This window comes from Megalops cyprinoides, chromosome 1, assembly GCF_013368585.1.
Source record: "Megalops cyprinoides isolate fMegCyp1 chromosome 1, fMegCyp1.pri, whole genome shotgun sequence".
Classification (NCBI taxonomy): Eukaryota; Metazoa; Chordata; class Actinopteri; order Elopiformes; family Megalopidae; genus Megalops; species Megalops cyprinoides.
In genome coordinates this window covers 6,015,715-6,036,251 of record NC_050583.1, presented here as the reverse complement: position 1 = coordinate 6,036,251, position 20,537 = coordinate 6,015,715, and the positions used below count along the sequence as shown (strand labels likewise).

Genomic DNA, 20,537 nt, shown 5'->3' with positions numbered 1-20,537 from the left:
GTGAGAGAGAAGGAGCAAGAGGGAAACTGAGTGCGTGAATGTATCATTGTGTGTTTATTAGCGTGTCACTCAGAGAGGATGAAAGTGCTGTCGTAAATTGCTGTGCTTTTTAAACTGTGCTTTTAAATTTTGTCTCTTGCCGCCTTTACCCTGACGCTCATTGTGCCGTTTGAAGTTGTTGAAGTTTGCCGTTCGAAAGTATATTGTACTAATTGCCCTTTAGGCTGTAATTGTAAAAATCTGATAGTACTGCGTCCTCAAACAGACCTTGCTCTCAGCTGAGAACTGTCTCATTGTGGAACTGTACACATCCTGTCCCCGTACTGTCGCTGTACCTACTGTATGCACTTTTGTAAGTCGCTTTGGATAAAAGCGTCTGCTAAATAAATAAATGTAAATGTAAAATGAAAGGGAGCCTTCACCTCTCCCTTCTAGAGACTAAACGCTAGTTGTGTGTTAATCATTTGTTAATTGTGTGCATATGTTGTAATTTGTGTGGGAACCAGCCTATTGCCTAACAAGCCACTCCTGACTAATTGAAGGCTGATTAAATATACACTATATGGACAAAGGTATTTGGCCACACCTGTTTTTCAGGATTTGTGCTAGGCTCCTTATCTCTAGTGAAGGGCAATCTTAATGTTTCAGCATGCCAAGACATTTTGGACAATGCTATGCTTCCAACTTTGTTTGGGGAAGGCCCTTTTCTATTCCAACATGATTGTGCCCCAGTGCACAAAGCAAGGACTATAAAGACATGGTTTGATGAGTTGGGTGTGGAAGAACTTGACTGGCCTGCACAGAGCCCTGACCTCAACCCCATCGAGCACCTTTGGGATGAACTGCAACGGAGATTGCGAGCCAGGCCTTCTCGTCCAACATCAGTGCCTGACCTCATAAATGCTCTACAGAATGAACGGGCACAAATTGCTACAGAAACACTCCAAAATCTTGTGGAAAGCCTCCCAAAAAGAGTGGAAGCTGTTATAGCTGCAAAAGGGGGACCAACTCTATATTAAAGTATATGTATTTGAATACAATGTCATTACAATGTAATGGTCAGGCGTCCGAATCCTTTTGTCCATATAGTGTAGGTGTGGCTAGAGAGCAGGAGGGAGGCTCTTTTTTTCCTGGCTGTTGGTTTGTGTAAGCTGGCTTCTTCATCTTTGTTTTCTTTCTGGTTTTAAAATAAATTATTTTTTCTTTTAGCCTTTGCCCTTTTTGGCTCGTTTTATGGGAGAAGTGCCAGCCAGCTTCTCTACAAAGGAAAAAAAAAACAATACTTTCCAAGAACACACAGGTATTTCTCAAAAGCATTCAAAACATAAACAATATTCTGGGCTGCCAGTGGTGCTTGAGGTTTGGGAATCTAGCCATGGTGTGTAGAGGTGGGTGGATCTGTGCCAGTGATGGGAACTGCCTCTTACTTCCTTGGACATAGAACACGATGGTTATGGTTAGGAATAGGATTAGCAAGCCAAAGCATAATATATGAACTCAATCAAATTTTACACTCAAAGTACTAATAAAGGTGAGTATGATTCAGAGTTCAGTATTCAGCATCGGAGTACAATATAACCATCTCATTCATTCTGCTAATGCAAATGAGTTCATGGGTGCATTATTAATGCCCACAAACATCACAGTCGGTACTGGGGTCATTGCAGGTTTCATTACATTTACATTATTACGTTACTGGCATTTAGCAGACGCTCTTATCCAGAGGGACTTACATAGGTTACACTTTTTTACAGTGCTATCCACGTCTACAGCTGGATATTTGCTGAGGCAATTGTGGGTTAAGTCCCTCGCCCAAGAGTACAGAAGCAGTAAGTATTTTCAGACACTCTGATGATTTTGGCATGCTCTGATATTCTTGTCGATTTGAACAAATGTAAGCAGTATTTTCAAAGTGACATGACTTTTTTTTGTATTCAGCACAAGTTCAGCTACAATAATATCCAAATAGTATGTATTTCATGATTGTACGTTTTAAAAAAAATGACTGGTAATTGAACGTGTTGCAAAAAGTAGTCTTAGAACTGTGCTAGAATGTGTGAAAAAACATTACTATTCTACCCACTAACAAAAACATCACTATTCTATTCTTGCTCACTATTCCACACTGCCACCCTGCTGCTCACCACTGCCATGTCACTTTCAGGCCCGTGGTGGCACCCCCGCCGCAGGTGAGGGCTGGTATATCATCATGAATGGTATATCATCATGAATCAGTTATATTTTATGCACTCAGACATCACCTGGATCTGGAAAGCTCTGCGTTTATATGAGGGTGTGTGCTGGGTGTGCGCGGCTATTGTGACAATCGCAATGAAATGCAACAGCACAATGTGAAGGGTTACATTATATTACTGGCATTTAGCAGACACTCCTAACCAGGGCAACTTACATGGGTTACAATTTTTGCTGTTATCCATTTATACAGCTGGATATTTACTGAGGTAATTGTGGGTTAAGTAAGTGTGTGTGTGTGTGTGTGTGTGTGTGATGCGTGTGTGTGTGTGTGAGTGTGTGTGTGTGTGTGTGTGTGTCTGTGAGTGTGTGTGTGTCTGTGTGTGATGCGTGTGTGTGTGTGTGTGTGTGTGTGTGTGTGTGTGTGTGTGTGATGCATGTGTGTTTGTGTGTGTGAGACAGAACCATTGTATGTTTATCAGCATGTAACTAGGGAACCAAAAATACTTTCCAAGAACAGAGGTGCGTTTCTCAAAAGCACATAATACATGTAAACATTCTGGGCTGTTATTAGAGCATAGAAGATGAGGCCATAACCCGTAGAAGTGCGTGGATCTGTGTCAGTGATGGGAACTGCCTCTTACTTCCCTGTACTTCGAACACAGCGGTGCGGGCTGGGGTTGATGATAGGGTCAGCAGGTCAAAGAGTGTTCTCTTACCTCTATCTAAACTCACACTCACTCTGCTAATCTAGGTGAGTGTGACTCAAGGTGCAATACTGAATTGTACATCATTAACATCAAATTCATTCTGCTAATGAGGATTAGTTCATGAGTGCATCATTTATGCCCACAAACACCACAGTCAGTCCTGCAATAGGAATTACAGTGCAGGAATAACTCAGTTCCACTATTTTAACACTTAATCAGATGTCACTGATTAACTAGGGACACTATCTCTGCCATCTCGTTAATGGCAGTACAGTTGTCACTAGTGAAGATTTTGTCCTTAGTAGTGACTGTTCTTACTACTTTATTCTTTGCTCTTTATTTTATGTTCTTAGTTCTTTAATCAGACTAGTGACATTTGTTTTATTGCTAGTTTGCTTAATTTCCATTGTCCTACCAACTTAGGCTGGATTTGCTAGCGGGTAAGTCAATGAATATTGGCCCAGTTATAGGTGTTTTTAGGCACTATGTGAGTTATATTTTATGCACTCAGTAAAACTTGTTAAATACGGTCGCTTGTCTTTATGTAGCTAGCCAATGTTAGCCCTAAATTCAGCCAACAATGATTCCATTTCATAAAAGCGACAGGCACTCAACTTTGCAATGATATTAAAATGATGTACGAAAATTCTATTTACCATTCATATCTACCGACATTTACATCAGAGAATTCTGTCATGGCCGGCATACAAATTGACCAATAGGAACAAATTGACCAATAGCAACAATTTGTCAAGTTCATGCCAACCAAATGGACCTCAGCAAATGGGAAGAAGCTATTCATACACACATGTGAATATTTGCCTGATATATACGCACCCAAACACACACACATACACACACACATGCATACTTCAAAACCCAATGGGTGCTCTGGAGGTCAGCAGTGTACATATTGATTCTAGATTCACTAAGATTCCAGGAAGTTGGCAGGTCAAACTCAGGAAGTGGGCTTGACAAGAGGGGGCGGGGGAGTGCATGCATCACTATAATTTTTTATTCATGTTTCTAACACTGTTATCCAGAGCCAGCAAAGATGTTATTACTAGATACATACAGTTATAAATCACCACAGCCTACAAAAAGAAGCCCATGTGTACTAACATACCAGTGATTAAACATAGCAGTGGTGATAGAATCATACAAACAATCATAACCCATTGAAGACCTTTCCGGATCCGAAAGTACAAATAACTATAAGAGCAACTGTGGTGTAACATAGGAGCAACTAATATCACACCTAGAGCTACACATTGACCTACACCATTGACCTACACACGCAGAGCCACACATTGACCTACACCATGGCTTGTGACAGGAAGTGTGTGGCTCAGATATAGTGAGTGGGCGTGGCAGAATCAGGGAGGAGTGGGGGCATGGAAGCTCCTCCTACTCCTATGGGATAGCAGAGACAGGCCCCTTGTTATCCTCCACATCATCCAGAGACAAGGGTCTGATCTTCATGGTGATGGACTTCAGGGAGTAGTAGCTCTTCCAGGTCTGCCACTTGACACCGATGTCATAGTTGCTGGTCTGCCCCCACACGTACAAGCCGTTGGGGTTTGCATTCATGCAGGAGTTAAACCAAAATCCTCCCTGATGTCTTTCAGCACAGTTATAATAAGAGTAGTAATAATAGTAGTAGTAGTTATCCTGGTCCTTGTCGAAGGTGGAAAACTTTTGCTGATTGTGATAGCTCAGAGCATCTCCTGACAGACAGAAAAGAGGAGAGTTCAGTCATCAGCAGACATAGTCACAATTCATTTATTACCCTAAAACAGTTGCAGATCCAAGTTTTTTTTTTTTTCCAGGAACAATCATACCAGCTTAGCTGCTGTGCCACTCACCTGCTCCTCCATCTATGTACTTTCCAAGCTGCAGCCTGTACCCATCTGCCTCAGAGTCGATAGCAAAGGTGGCGTACGTGGCGTGGACCTTCCCCCCCTCAAAGTCCTCCATGTCCACCTTCAGCTCATACTTCTTTGCCCAGGTGAGAAGGAAGATGTTCTCCAGTCCTGAAGTGAGACAGTACTGGCATCAGGGTCATTACTGAGCGAAAGAGTTCTAGTACAGGAGAAGTGTAGAGTCACTTTAAATATGAAGGTATTCATTACCTTCAGACATATGGGATAAATGGGTCTTACCCGAGCAACACTTTACCCAGTGCATTGTGGGAGTGAAAAAGCCTTACCCAGCCAGTACTCTCCAGATACATTCCCAAAGCCGTTCTTGTACTGCTCCCAGGGCTTGTAGAAGTTCACAGAGCCATCCATCCTCCTCTGAATCACCTGAGAGACACAGGAATATCAACCAGTGAGCCTCATTGATATTGTCACTGCTGTGATCATAAAAATAATCAATCACCATAATTTCCATTAGTTTTCTCATAACTGAGATAAAGGAGCTTCCACACTGTGACGGAGCGCAGCGCGTCCGTCACTGGGATCTGCGGCTTTTCCGCCTCCGCATGAACAATGACAAGATGAAACCGCAAATAATGCTTTACTGTCGGTTTGTATGATGTTAATGTGTTTGCTGGTAGGTCTGGGGTTTAGCTAGAGTCTGTGATAACAATTAAAAGTTGTAATGTAAGTAACAGAATCAAGGAAAGACGCAAAACACGGTACATTGTAATTTAGAATCGCAATTTATTTAAAGCGGCTATGTAAGAGTTCTTTTAGTGCGCACATTTAACATCAGAACACTTGCTAGTTGGCTGTTATTTATGCTGTTTCTAAATGTATGTACCTACTGACTGGTGGTTCATGTACTCCTGTTGTCTTCTGGGTGTGAGCGAGCAGGACGGGGAAGCTTTTTCTGCGCTCTTTTCGCGCTCCGATAAGGAAGCGCTCATTGGTGCAGGGGTGCTCCGTGCAAATTTATTTTAATCGTTAAAGAAGTGTCTAAGGGCATTGATAAAATAAACACCTGATTGTCTGTAAGGAAGGTGTTTTGCCTAGGTGCTTAGAACAATGAAATATTGTGTGTAGTAGTTAATTGATTTATGTCTGTGCAATGGATGAGACCAGGGTTTTATATGGTTGCTGTGTAGCTCAGACGAGGAGATGCCTCTGAAGTGAGAGGTCATGCCATGGGACCTTTGTAATAGGGCCTAGTTAGTATATGGGCATTGTCTCAGTGTTCTTTTCCTTTTTTTTTTTGCCAAAGTGTTTTGTTGGTTTGTCTTTAGTGTCTGCATGCTTATAACCCTGCTGGTAGCCTAAAGTAAAATAAAAAGTTTTCAAATTGGAAACTTTTGTCTGCAGTTGTCCCCTCTTCAGTCTTGACCACATCTCCGCTCGGGCACACTCCTTTACACACACATTCACGGGAACTGTGGTGGAGAGATCATTTAATCAGGTGAATTTATCTCACAGGTGATGTTACTCACTGTCCACCTTCCTCCATCACTGTCTTCCTCACAGCCCATCTCACAGAAGACCTGGACAGGAGAATGCTGTCCAGCAGGGAAGATGGTGTACACCCTGCTCTCTGTAGAGCCGTTGTAGTAGACATCCTCACAATCCATTGGCTGGTACTTTTTCACAGGAAGTGAGAGTATTGCCACAGGAAGCAGCAGGAAGAGGAGCACTGGGACCTGCACGCCAGGAAAGATGAACACTGAGAGACTATGCAAACATCACAGCATCTGCTGTATGTAGACATCAGTGAAACAGGGTTGTTATTAACAGCTGCATAGTTGCCGGGGGAACCACATGACACCAATCAACAGGTTTTGGAAACCATTTTGTGATACCTGGTTGCCCATCTTGCAACCAAAAAATATGGAAAAAACAACTACTGTAAAATATTTTTACCTCAATGTGAAATAGCGTTTCCCTCTCAGTGTTTTGAAATGGCTCGCCTTTAACATAACAATATTCTCTCCCACTTTTTTCATCCATAAAGACCTTATGAATACCATGTGTGAAATTTTTGTACATGCTTAATCTAGCGAGTTTGTTATATTATTACTGCTAATTAATACATAGGCATTGTTGGTACACACATCACACTCACACTTTAATGTCCTCAGCCTTGTCATCAAGCAAAAAGTTCTTTCTGGCAGTACGTCAGACCATATCAAATCTATTTTATTAAAAAAAGTAACAATAACAATAACATACACGTGTAACAGATATACAGGAGGGCACTAAAGAACTTTGCTTTCATTAGAACTCATATATACTGATATATATATGCAGCACCAGTCAAACGTTTGGACACACTTCCCTTTATTTTTACTATTTTCCACATTTTAGAATAATAGTAAAGACATGACAAATATGAAATAACACAATATGGAATTATGCAGCTGTCAGGACCCAGGCAGGGACTCAGGCACAGACAGGGGTGAAGGATGCACGAGCGATTTAATACAGTCCTCGGGGAGAATCCAGAAAACAGGGTCAAAAACAGGCAATGTCAAAAAACCAGGAAAGCGCAGCGGACGGTACAGAATCGGATCCAAAAACTCGTAGTCGGGAAACAGGCAAGATCGGCAGGCAGGCAGGCAGGCAGGCAGGCAGGCAGGCAGGCCGAGAGAATGCTCGCTGCGAAACAGATAAACTGAGACGAGCTAGCAATGAGCTAGGAAACCGACGGGTTATAAATGCACAAGCTAACAAGCCAACGAGACACAGGTGAACAAGCGGGCAGGTGAAACAGATGAGCAATCAAGCCACAAGCGGAGAAACAAGGGCAAACGAGAGAACAGAAAACAAGAGCACATGGCCGGGGAAAACAAAAACAAACCGGCTACGAAGCCGCAGTACTGACAGCAGCGACCAAAAAAGCGTTATAAACAAACAAACAAAAAAAAAACAAAAAAAATATATATATTGTGGAAAGAAATATTATATGTCTGAAGTAGACTAACATGAATATATAGTCAGTCAACTAAAAGTTGATTAATTATATGTAGTGGAATTACTGAAGCTCGTCACCTCTCAGAAGTAAACCTAATTTTGGCAGAAGGCAAGCGCAGAGTTGCAAATACCACTTCATCGCTTTGTGAAGTGAAACCACACCTCTAAAGCTGGCAATCCTCCCATTCCAGCTCACACACAATGCATAACAGTGTGAAATAATGACTGACACCAGCGAACAGCACTGACTGCATTCCATGCATTAGCCCTGAGTTTTATTCGATCAAACAGCCGAAACCCATTATCCCCCTCATTAACTTTATGAGCTGTTTAGAACATCAGTCCTAAACCATTATGAGGTCACACACGATAATAGAATGTTTGCATTCATCTTACCGTCATACTGGACTCCAAATATGACCCTTTTAGCTGGAATGGCAAACAGCTCAATATTCAGAATATCAGGATTGTCTGAAGTGGGGTAAAGAAAAGAACCAACAAAGAAAGAGGGAGTTACATTGTGCTTACCGAAGCCTGGCAGGTGGCACACTGTATGAACATTTCATGTCTTTGATTTAGTCTGTGGAGCTAGCAGTTTGTTGTAGCTATTCAGGTGAAAATAGGTTTCTCAAGCGTATGGAAGTAACGTCTCACCCAGTTTTCCTGCCTAGAACCTTCTGGCTATAATAAGGCTCTGAGGATGCCTTTGTACAATACATGTGTTATGACATACATAATAAAGGTTAAAGACATTATGTCATATTAATGAAGGTTTTAAAGATGCTTCATGAAGATTTTAAGAATACAGACATATAGGGTGTTACTGCTTTACTCTTTGGTCTAAATCACAGTAATTAGTAAGAGTTAAAGAGGCAACTGGGTAGCCCTGTAATTTTAAACATGCAGATAAATATTATAGTCTTTAAGCAGTTTGCTTGTCTTTAGTGGGACAGCACATCTTCAGTGAATTGAACCTTTAGATACCTCACTGACATTGTTTGAACTTCCTGGACACACCCCTGTGATCTGAAGTAAATGAATAAAACAGATTTGCCAATTAATTGCTGTATAACTCAAGTCTGGGTGAGGAAGCTGTTGAAGTTAGCCACGTTCATACCCTCAGAATAACTCATTAATACGAATCTGTGCTTCCCAAAGGCTGGCATTATACAGCATTGCCTTAGTTTCTCGGCTTAGCAGACTGGGTACTGATGTAATTAACTGTCTCTGCATGTAGCTAAACATACTGTTCATAACAATGATCCACTGATGATCACAATGATCCAATGATCATCATTGCTGTCGTGACATCAAACAACAATAATTTTTTGGTCTATGAAGAATATAATAAATATGATGAATATAATAAACATATTTCAGATACAGGGTAAGTAATATTTTGTGTGTAAATATTTTTTAAATAGAAAACATTTATTTTATATCCTAAATCTGATATTTGTTCTTAAGCTTTCAATTCTCAAACTGAAAGCTTAAGTAAGCAAATCTCAGATTTAGGATACAAAATCAATGTTTAATTTATAAACTGAGACTTAAGACATGAGCTAAATACTTCTTTTAAAGTATTTCTTTTTGAACTGTTTTGAACTCAGTTTTAAAGAACTTAGATCTTTTTAGATTGATAGTCTAAAGCTAAACCTATGGAAAAAGAATTTTATTTTATTGCAAATTTTATTTCAGATTTGAAAGTTTGAAATATAGGTCTGAGATTTAGTCTTAATCTGGGAAAAATTGTTTCTGTACTAGCCATTAAGGCAAAATCTTGTGATTAAATATGCACGCGGAAAACCATGTAAAATTCAGTGCGTATCACAAACCCCTATCCGACACACAAGCACAAGCAAAACACCGAAATTCAGTGAATTTGAAATTTAAAAACGTAAGTCTCTCAAACCTTTGTTGAAGTGAAGTAATATAGCAGCTCACCTCCTTTCCGTGTCAGTAACCAGGGACAGGACAGTGTTGTTGCTCTGAGTGATGGGTACTGTTTCCCCTACAGTAGTCTCAGACACTTTTATAGATGAAGTCCCTGGCAGAAATCCCATTGTATACATCACAAACACCTCTAATTATCTATGCATGCTTAATTTTCATCACTGTTTTAAACTTGTTGTCCTGCATTTTTGCAAGACATTTTTCCTCAGGTGAAAATGTATTCTTCTTGTGATTGATTTCCTAATAGTCCAAATAGTCCATGTGATGCATGTGCATTTTGGAATGCAGGAAACTGATACAGCTCCCTGCATAATCATATTGACTACATTCATTCCTGACTAAATAGGAATATAAAACATGAAACATATAATCATAACATATAATCTCAAATTTCCTTCGGGATTAATAAAGTATTTCTTATTCTTATTCTTATTCTTATTCTTAAAACAAACAAAAGAAAATGCGTAAGTATTTGACATTTTTTCTGTGGTGCTTCCTGTAGTGTTTTACAGAATTTCTGAATGGGATTTGTGACTGTCCTCCTTAGCAGAACTCTTCTAGGCCTTTGAGATGTTTTGTACGCATTGTTTTTTGAGATGGAATGACAAATTTCAACACAGTTGAGGTCTGGCGCTTTAGATGAACAGCTGACAACGCTGAGTTCATGCTCAGTTAACTTAGTACATTTCTTTGTACGTTTGTATATTTGGATGAATGGAACATTGAGAGCTTATGTGCACATTGATATTCTGATATTGGGCGGAAGTGCGGCATAGCGGTCAGAATCAGGGCTTTTAACTGAAAGGTTTCTGGGCCCCACTGGGGCACTGCTGTTGTACCTTTGGGAGAGGTTCTTAACTTGCAATTGCCTCAGTACACATCTAGCTGCATAATTAAGAGTGTAGATAATAGTGTCTGCTACATTATGAACATATAACAATGTAATTGACCAACTGTTTTTTTTGCTATATCTCTGTCTTACTTGCTCTCTGGCTCTCTCTTTCTGGAATCTCTCTCTCTCTCTCTCTCTCTCTCTCTCTCTCTCTGTCTCCCTTTATCTTAGATGTGTGATAATGTATCAGCTAATTAATGTGTGCTATTGCTACAGGTGTTGACCATTAATGAATTATCCAGCTAGACGCTGTACTGGACACATACTCTCTCTGCTGTACTGAAAGAAAGAAAGGAGGGAGGAGTCAGAGACACCTCATATTCTATGGGAGTATTGGTATGACTCGTGTGTATATACCTACATTATGTGATTTTGCAGTTCAATCACTCAAAAGACAAGGATACACACACACACTTTGAACTTAAAAGACATTTGGGGATTTAAGGTCATGATTGTGTACAGTTTGTGTGCATCTGTGACAGTGTATGGTAATAGTGTGTGTGTGTGTGTGTGTGTGTGTGTGTGTGTGTGTGTGTGTGTGTGTGTGTGCATGTGTATATGTGTGTGTGTGTGCGTGTGTATGAGAGAGAGAGAGAGAGAGAGAGACACTGTGCCAGAGAGTGTGTGTGATTGTTTCATTGTGTGTTTTTTAGTGTCACGAGGGCACCAAATAATACTTCAGAAGCATGAATACACAGTTTTCAGAACCATACAGCACATGAACAACCTGCGGGGCTGGGTGGATCTGTGCTAGTGCTGGGAATTACCACGTACTTCCCTGTACCCAGAGCACCATGCTGCTGTACTGCATGTCTGTGACCATTGTGACCTCTGTGTGTATACATGTGTGTATATATAGCTCTTAGCAGTCGTCAGTTCTGTTAAATATATGTGTGTGTGTGTGTGTGTGTGTGTGTGTGTGTGTCTTTGAGGGTATAAGTATGACTATCAATTTGTGTGCTTGTTACCATGTTGCCAGGGGATAACGAGAGCACCAAACGAATGCAACACTTTGCAAGAGAAGAGATCATCTGTCACCTTTTTATTTGTCTCAAGAGCCAGCACTCACTCACACACACACACACACACATTCGTGAAGGCTTTTTCCTTAAATAAATAGCAGTTAAATTTCGATAAGAAATGAATGTGGGTAAGTGGCAAAGTAAATTAGTTTAACCTATAGATCCCTAACGCTCCAAGCCAGCTTCAGGACATACCTGTGAAAGGAGAGAGCCAAGAGGGCTGGCAAACTGTACTGTTCAAGAATTTCCAAAACTGCAGGATCTATTAACCTTACTAACTCTAGAAGCACCAAGATCCAAAACTCCAAAGTGGAAATTGATATCTTTAGAAATGTAATTTTTTATCTGTTATGAAGGGTCCTCTGCAAACCTGTTGATGAAATGTCATTTGGTCCAATCCACACGTTTTTTTTTTTTTTTTTTTTTTGCTTGTTGTAGATATCTCAGGGTCTGTTGGAAGAGGTGTGAGCCCTTTCATTTTGGTAAAATGAGACCCCTGACTCTTTTGTCTGCTTGCACATCTGAAGACAAAACAGGATGGCATTCTAATTAAAGCTTGCTAGCTTTTGTAAATGTACTGATGATAGTCTTAACACACAGAAACAGTGACTAGGCTAACCTTACATGAACCCAACACTGATGCACTGATGCAAGATAATAGGATTAGTAAAGAAAATTTTTCATTTTTCCCTTTTGACATCATTGTCAAAAAAAAAACTGCACTGGGTCCAAGCTGTACGCATTAGATTACATTGTTGGCATTTAGCAGACACTCTTATCCAGAGTGACTTACATAGGTTACAATGTTTTACCTGTTACCCATTTGTACAGCTCCATATTTACTGAGACAATTCTTGGTTAAGTACCTTGCCCAGGGACATTTCTAGCTATTGAAAAGATGCGGGGCTAAGTCAAATTTGCCCGGGGCTTGTCTTTTTTTTTTTTTGAAGGGAGATCGGCATTGGTAGGTTGGGGAGGTTATGTCTACCTTTATAATAAATAAATATTATCAAACCTTCAGACGCTGCAAGTCGAGTTCCGCTCTGTTACACTGTCTGTCTGTTGTTTTGCTATAAACACCTCCTTTTTCAGGGCGAAAATATTCAGGGCTAGGCTTAAAATATTCGGGGCTCTAGCCCCAAATGATTGGGCCTAACGACACCACTGACCTTGCCCAAGGGTACAACAGCAGTGCCCTAACAGGGAATCAAACCAGCAACCTTTTGGTTGCAAGGCCTGGGCCTTACCACAATGCCACACCGCTGCCCTGTGTTTTAAAAAGCATCTACAATGCAAAGCCCAGCGGTTTGTGCACATGGGCAGGGAGCTGGCCCTTTAGCACTGGAATCCTGGCACACCTACGCCCCGCGTGCGATGGCCATGAAGATCGGATCTTTGTCTCTAGATCTGTCAGTGGAGAATGAGGAAATGTTCTCTTTCAGAAGCAATATGACTCCATTTATGGCCCTCCCACACTCTCTGTTTAGGACCTGCCCTAGAACTCCCCATTTAGGCCCCGCCCACCAGACCTCCAGACCCCTCCCACTCTCTTGCAGAGAAGTGTCACCTCAATTCGGTGCCGCACTGATCTTGTCCTTAATGTGTGCAATACAGGTATGTGTTGTAATTTTCTGTACATCTGTATGTACAGAAAGAATCAGAATTGTCCTTTCTGATCAGAAAAGTGCCTAAAAATGGATATTTTACAGACAGACACCATCCAGGTTAAGAATAGATGCTGTGAAGATGTATTTGTGAAGTATATACAAAGCAAGCACACACAACTGCACTTAGATGTACACACACACACACACACACAAACACACACAGGAGCATATGTAGCCAGTGAGCTGCTCAGAGACCAGGATTGGGTGGGGCATAGATAGGCTAATGGTGATTTTAGATAAACACAGCATGGAATATGTAGGTCAAACACAGGAAGTAGGTATGACAAGAAGGAGGGGCTGAGTCATTGTAATCATTTATTGATTTGTGTGACACTCTTATCCAAAACCACAACAAGGCCATTGTCACGGCAAGATAAATATAGCATATATAACATGATTGAGTGATTAAATATAACATGATTGAAACAAGAGTGGTGATATGAGTATACAAACTATGACATTAACAATGATTATAAGGAAAACCTTTGCCAATTCCAAAACATACAGTTTTCCACAAAAAAGAAAAAAAAGAGCCAAGTCGAGGTGCAACTAATAAGTGCAACCATAGGAGTAACATTGGAGGTACAGTATATCAACGAGTATCTCACTTGCAGATACACAGAGATAAGCACTGACCTAAACACTTGTCATGATCTGTTCCAAATGACACACTAGCATACTGCATACTAATATACTGTGCAGTACATACTCTTTACTAAATCTTTTAGCATATATAATAAGTAATGAAGTACAACATATGCAGCAACTGTGAATGTCATTATACTTTGACAAACCTTGACCCCAGCTACAATAAAGAAGCTATGTGACTATAGCTACTGTATTTTGCAAGCACACCTTGATTAAGATACTAGGAAACATGCATTCAAAGACATTTTGATCTAATGTTAAATGCTTGAAATTTGTTTCTTTCTTATATTTCCTATAAACAGTGAAGTTGATGCCAATGCATGAATTTCTTTCCAAAAAGAAATTTTTGATTTAAAAAAAATATATATTTTTGCCTATTTTGAAGAATCTAAAATATAAGGTGCAAGTTTTGCTTTGTTTACAACACTTTTTTGGACACTGCATAATTCTATTTGTGTTATTTCATATTTTTGTGTCTTTATTCTTATTCTAAAATGTGGAAAATAGTAAAAATAAGGAAAGAAAAGTGTGTCCAGATTTTTGACTGGTATTGTGAATGCTACATGGTGACCTGTGCGACATTACATTAACCGATAGGCTGGAAGGCTGAAGAAGGGGGCGGGACAGGAGAGAAGCTCCTCCTACTCCTCCGCCTCATCCAGAGACAAGGGTCTGATCTTCATGGTGAAGGTCTTCAGGGAGTAATAGCTCTTCCATGTACCCCACTGGATGCCGGTCTCATAGGTATACGTGGGTCCCCATGCATACACTGCATTGGGGTTTGTGTACATGCAGCTGTTAAACCAGAACCCTGACTGATACCTTTCAGCACAGTTGTAATAGTAGTAGGTGTCCTGGTCTCTGTCGAAGGTGGAAAAGAGCATGTCGTTGTGGTAGCTCAAGCTGTCACCTAAGAAACAGAGGCGAGCAGAGATAAGACACAGGTAGAGTGATGCAAATGATTAATTGTTTCCCTGAAACAGTAGCTGCAGTTGCAGTCCAGGCTGGGTTTCAGTAAGCCTTACACTGTGACACTGACTGATGAGACTCCGCCTTCTTGCTGTTCCACTCACCTGATCCTCCATCGATGTAGCCACCAACATGCAGCTTGTACCCAGCTGACTCGGGATCGATGGAGAAGGTGGAGTATCGGGCATGGACTTGCCCCCCCACAAAGTCCTCCATGTCCACCTTCAGCTCATACTTCTTTGCCCAGGTGAGAAGGAAGATGTTCTCCAGTCCTGCGGTGAGACAGTACTAGCATCAGGGTCAAGACTGAGGGACAGAGTTCTAGTACAGCTGAGGTGCAGTGTCACTTTAAATGTGAAGGCATTCATTACTTTCACACAGACAGGGTAGGTGGATCTCACCCAGGAAGCACCTCTCCAGGTTTATCCAGTGCATTGTGGGAGTGAAAAAGCCTTACCCAGCCAGTACTCTCCAGATACATTCCCAAAGCCGCTCTTGTACTGCTCCCAGGGTCTGTAGAAGTTCACAGAGCCATCCATCCTCCTTTGAATCACCTGAGAGATGTAGGAATATTACCCTGTGAGCCTCATTGACATCATCATCACTATCATCATCAAAATCATAATCAAGCCAAATCAGTTTATGTATAACTGAGATCTAGTCATTTTCACACAGACACAGGAGCTGTGGCAGAGACACCTTCAGCAGGTGAATCTATCTGACAGGTGATGTTACTCACTGTCCACCTTCCTCCATCACTGTCTTCCTTACAGCCCATGTCACAGTAGGCCTGGACAGGAGAATGCTGTCCAGCAGGGAAGATGGTGTACACCCCACTCTGTGTAGAGCCATTGTAGTAGACATCCTCACAATCCATTGGCTGATACTTTGTCACAGGAAGTGAGAGTATTGCCACAGGAAGCAGCAGGAAGAGGAGCACTGGGACCTGCACACCAGGAGAGAGGAACGCTGAGAGACTGTGCAAACATCACAGCATCTGCTGTATGCAGACACCAGTAAAGAGTTACTACATCTGCTATATGTGAACGTCAGTGGATGCTGGTGAACTTGAAATAGACAAGGTTAAAACTTTTCTCCCAATATGTTATCGACCTACATCGGTTTTTTATTCTTCTCACTTTTAATTTAAATAATGATCATTCCTTAGCAAACAATTTGTTTTAACTTGGGCACTTTGCATTAAATGCTAAAATTCTAACAAAACGATCCTGTTCAGACAAATGACTTCAGTCTTCAGTCTCTTTCTTATGATCCAAATATATGTTTATTGTAGCTCAATATTTTTGTCATAGTTCAAATTATTTAACTTCTCGTCTACAATGGTAATGTTGCGATTTCATACAGAACACTATACATACGTCTTTATCCCATAAAACAACCAAAAATCTAATGAGAGCCATTTTAGGCAACAATGTTTAAAAGTTTCTTTTTGCAAAGTTTGCCAGTGGTCACTGAATGCAATAGCTATCTACTATCATCCTGATATTTTGTTTCATTATACAGGTTACGGCATTCAAACAGAACAGAAGTACAGAATTCAGAGCACCACTTCATCACAAAGTTAAAAAAAACAATGCCCTTAACACTAGGGCTCCTCTACCTCCAATTTACACACAGTGCATAAGGGCGTGAGATATGGACTGAAAAAAGAGATCAGAGCCAACTGCATTCCATATGATAACCCTGGTTCTTATGACATCAAACAGAAAAAAACCCCATTTACCTCCTTTGTTAGCCTGTTTCGCAATCTGGAACACCAGTCCCAAACTATTATGAGGTAACAAAGTGTAACGGAATGTTTGCATTAATCTTACCATCATGTTGGATTCCAATTGTGACTGTTTTCCGCTGGAACAGCAAACAGCTCAAGATTCAGAGTATCGGGATTGTCTGAAGCGGGGGTAAAGAAAAGATCCAAAAAAGAGAGGGGACATTGCGTACCACGGCGTACCATATGAAACATCTTTTTCAGGCATACGGCAGTACTGTCTCACCCCTGTTTTCACACCTGTTACCGTCTGGACACAAGCCCAGTTCCACTGCTCCACAGAGCCAGCTTACTGCATGTGCGTGTGGGGTGGGACAGGAGTGTACTCTATTCCTACAGGTTGTCGTCTGACAGTGGATTTGCAGTTTACCTGTCTCACTATAAACTCCGCAAAGCCTGTATGACACCCAAATTACCACAAAACATGCCAGTACACCAACTTTGTGAACCAGGCATTTGCACGTGAATTCAGAGTTACTGCACTGCCAGTGAGTTGGGTGTGATTTTAAAAACATTTTAATCAGCTGAACCCATGGAGCCTGCTTCAAGACAATATATACATTGCCTAAAATGTAATATTCTAACATGTCAAAACAAAGCTATTATCTATTAATCCATCTACAAATGTATTACATCTATTACTAAAGTGTGAAAATATATAATGCAAAGGACTGACTGACTAAATAATAATTTTTAAGTCAATATATGTTGTCTGCACACCTAGCTGTTAAGATAACAGCTTATGAACAAATGTTAATACAGAAAACATTGGAAATGCAATGTGTATCACATCCCCAAACGCTCCCTCTACATGCACACACACATACGCACATGCATATCAATTATACAGACAATAATTTAGAACACACACAGTGAAATTAATCAAGAGCCGGCAATATTGCTTTGATAATGAACAGCCAGATACGGCGTGCAGCTATCAGCTGAGCTAATGTAAACCACAAAATGTGAACGTAAATTTGTAAAGTCTCCCAGAACTTGGATTGAAATGAAGTAACATTGCAGCTCACCTGCTGTCTGTGTCAGTGCTCAGGGACCGGAAAGTGTGTTCGCTCCAAGTGATGCCTAATGCCCGCACCGGCGTACAACAGCTTTATAGATGGAGTCTCTGGCGTAATTCCAAATCCTCTTGTGTTTTCTAAACACGTCAAATTCTACCATATCCCTTGCATCACTGTCCAGACTCGTTCTCCTGCATTTTTGCAGACAGAAACCCGTTTGGCCTTGCTGCGACTGATTTCGCGAAACCCATGTGATGTCATCATTTTGGAAGAGTGGAGCAGATACATTCCCCTCCATATTATTATTATTATTAATATTATTATTATTATTATTATTGATACGCCTGGCTAAACAGGAACAAAAAACATGATGTAAAAGGAGAAATATACTCTCATCCCATGGCACAGTAATATTTTTCATAAATAATAGACTTTATTCATTATTTCATCATTCATCATGTATCCACATTATTATTATCATTTTCCTTCTTGCATCTTGTATTACATCTATGGAACCGGGTCCAAACAATGGTCCTTGGGTGCTATAGGATATTATTATTATTATTATTATTATTATTATTATTATTATTATTATTGTTGTTGTTGTTGTTATTACTTGAGGTTAAATCACAAATGGTTAATTGGATTGAGGTCTGGAGTTTGATAAAGTCATATCTATCCCACTTTATCTCTGTTTGGAGTCCTTCTTTCTCTCTTTTCTAAGTTCTTTTGATGTAACAGCTAATTAATGTCCTCCATTGCTACAGGTATGCGATCTCACCAGCTAGAGGCTAGGCTTTACCATGGCCCATGCATACATCTACATTGTGTGATCCTGCAGTCCAAACACTCAACAGACAAGGAAACACAAGGAAACATTTTAAACCTTAAACACCTTAAACTGATATGAGGTCATATGAGGTGTGTGTGTGTGTGTGTGACTGTATTGATATGTGTGTATTAGTGTGTCACAAAGGGTGCCGAACAAAAGCAATGCTTTTGAAGAAGAGAATAGAGAGCTTTCTCAAAAGCATAGAATACATAAACAGCATTCTGGGCTGTGAGCTACACACAGATGAATCTGGAAACCGAATCTGGCCTGCAGGGCTGGGCAGATCTGTATTAGTGATGGGAACTGCCTTTTATTTCACTGTGCCCACATTACCATTCAGAGGAACTGTGACATGACTGTGACGTTTTAATTTCTTTCTTGCACACACACGCACACAAATATTCGTAACTGGTACTAACTGAGCCCCTAATTTTGAGATAGACGGCAACAGAAATTGCATAGAATGGGTAATCACTAGGGTTCATAACCAAAATGTTGCTGGTTCAATTCCCTGCTGGGGCACTGCTGTTGTACCCTTGGGCAAGGTACATATCCCAGAAGTGCCTCGGTAAATATCCAGCTGTATAAATGGATCATATGTAAAACTGTAACCTATGTAACTCTGCTAAATTACAATAACGTAATGTAAACGTAAATGCAATTGTTTGCAATTTCAGCTGGTTCTCCTATCAAATTCACTCCAGTTTCCGTTGTTTTGCTATTTTGATAATGACGAATGAACCGCGTTTGCTTCGGAGGATGAAAGCAACCATTCTGGGTCCGTGTACTTGGCGGCCAACGGATTTTCGTTTTGAAATGAGAAAACCAAAATAGGGACCACCATTTTTAATTTTGGACACAAAAAACGGAAAAACTACCCGTTTTCCGTTCTTTGTTTTGATAATAGAAAACGGAAAACGAAAAAAAAACGACCCCTTATATGATTTTCTTTGATGTGCTTATAAATAAATTACGTATGCGGAAGTCTTCTCTCTCAAATTATGATCTTGCGTTGATTTTTTTCGTTGTGACCCGGAAGTTTCTCCCAGGAGCTTGACGGTCACGTAGATACCTCTTTGGCCGCTGCTGTATATCGCTACTATTCGGCGCCATATTGGAGCGGTCAAAATCCGCTAGTAAACAAGTAGAATGTGTATTGAGAGATGCAGAGTTCCAAGACAGGGAACTAGCCTACTCTGACTCTTACTTAGTTGCTCTAGAGCCCTGTTATTTTATGTTTACATATGTAAATGTGTAGTAGTTAACGTTTTTTGTTTCCCTATTTCTAAATGGTAGTCCGGAAACAGTTCGGTTTCCGATTTTGGTTTTCTCATTTCAAAATTAAAATCCGTTGGAGATTAGTAGACGGACCCATTGGTTGTCTAAATAAAATGAAACTGAGCATCAGGATCATTACGCTAAGGCAACAAAACGCTGATTGGATCATTTCAGAACAGAACCGCCTTCTTATTTAAGTGTCAGATGTAGGACAACCCTCTCTGCATGACCTCTCTGTGTTAATTTTCAGTTAGCTAGCTTGCTCACTCACATTACAGCCACTATCACGAAACAGAGGGCATGTTGCTACCACTATAGATCCAGGCATTAAATAAATGCGATCCTCTCTGGTCTCTGTCCTGCTGAAGTTAGCCAACTTATGGGTCATTGTCAGCTTTAACTGCTGTTTTGGGTATTGCTAATAAGTTATAGTTAAGCACTATTGAACTATTAAAAAAGTCATTGTTACCACTAAATGTACTCTCATCCACACAGATTTGATAGACCACAGACATACGATACAGAGAACTCTTCCCAGACAAATTTTTCTCATGGTATTGGTACAGATGCCCACAAGATGTCGCCATTTTGCTGTGTAGCGTTCTCCTTCAATCTCTCCACATCCTCTAACACCACAGTATCATTTATTTTGCCATTTAGCAGATAGTCTTATCAAAGA

At 40.5% G+C, this 20,537-nt stretch overlaps 2 protein-coding genes across 2 annotated transcripts; both read right to left on the bottom strand.

Annotated features, from left to right (window-relative positions):
• Nucleotides 1-4,112: 4,112 nt before the first annotated feature.
• On the bottom strand, nucleotides 4,113-9,811 carry LOC118783588 (microfibril-associated glycoprotein 4-like). Its single transcript, XM_036537531.1, has 6 exons — nucleotides 9,734-9,811; nucleotides 8,186-8,260; nucleotides 6,313-6,519; nucleotides 5,113-5,209; nucleotides 4,769-4,936; nucleotides 4,113-4,630 (listed from the first exon to the last, which is right to left on the bottom strand). The coding sequence occupies exons 2-6, from the start codon at nucleotides 8,189-8,191 to the stop codon at nucleotides 4,317-4,319; spliced, it is 792 nt and encodes a 263-aa protein (XP_036393424.1). The 5' UTR covers nucleotides 8,192-8,260; nucleotides 9,734-9,811; the 3' UTR covers nucleotides 4,113-4,316.
• A 4,650-nt stretch (nucleotides 9,812-14,461) lies between these two features.
• LOC118783608 (microfibril-associated glycoprotein 4-like) lies at nucleotides 14,462-17,830 on the bottom strand. The gene is made up of 6 exons (XM_036537554.1): nucleotides 17,758-17,830; nucleotides 16,776-16,851; nucleotides 15,680-15,886; nucleotides 15,398-15,494; nucleotides 15,045-15,212; nucleotides 14,462-14,881 (listed from the first exon to the last, which is right to left on the bottom strand). Exons 2-6 carry the CDS (start codon nucleotides 16,779-16,781, stop codon nucleotides 14,613-14,615), a joined length of 747 nt encoding a protein of 248 aa, XP_036393447.1. The 5' UTR covers nucleotides 16,782-16,851; nucleotides 17,758-17,830; the 3' UTR covers nucleotides 14,462-14,612.
• Nucleotides 17,831-20,537: the final 2,707 nt, after the last annotated feature.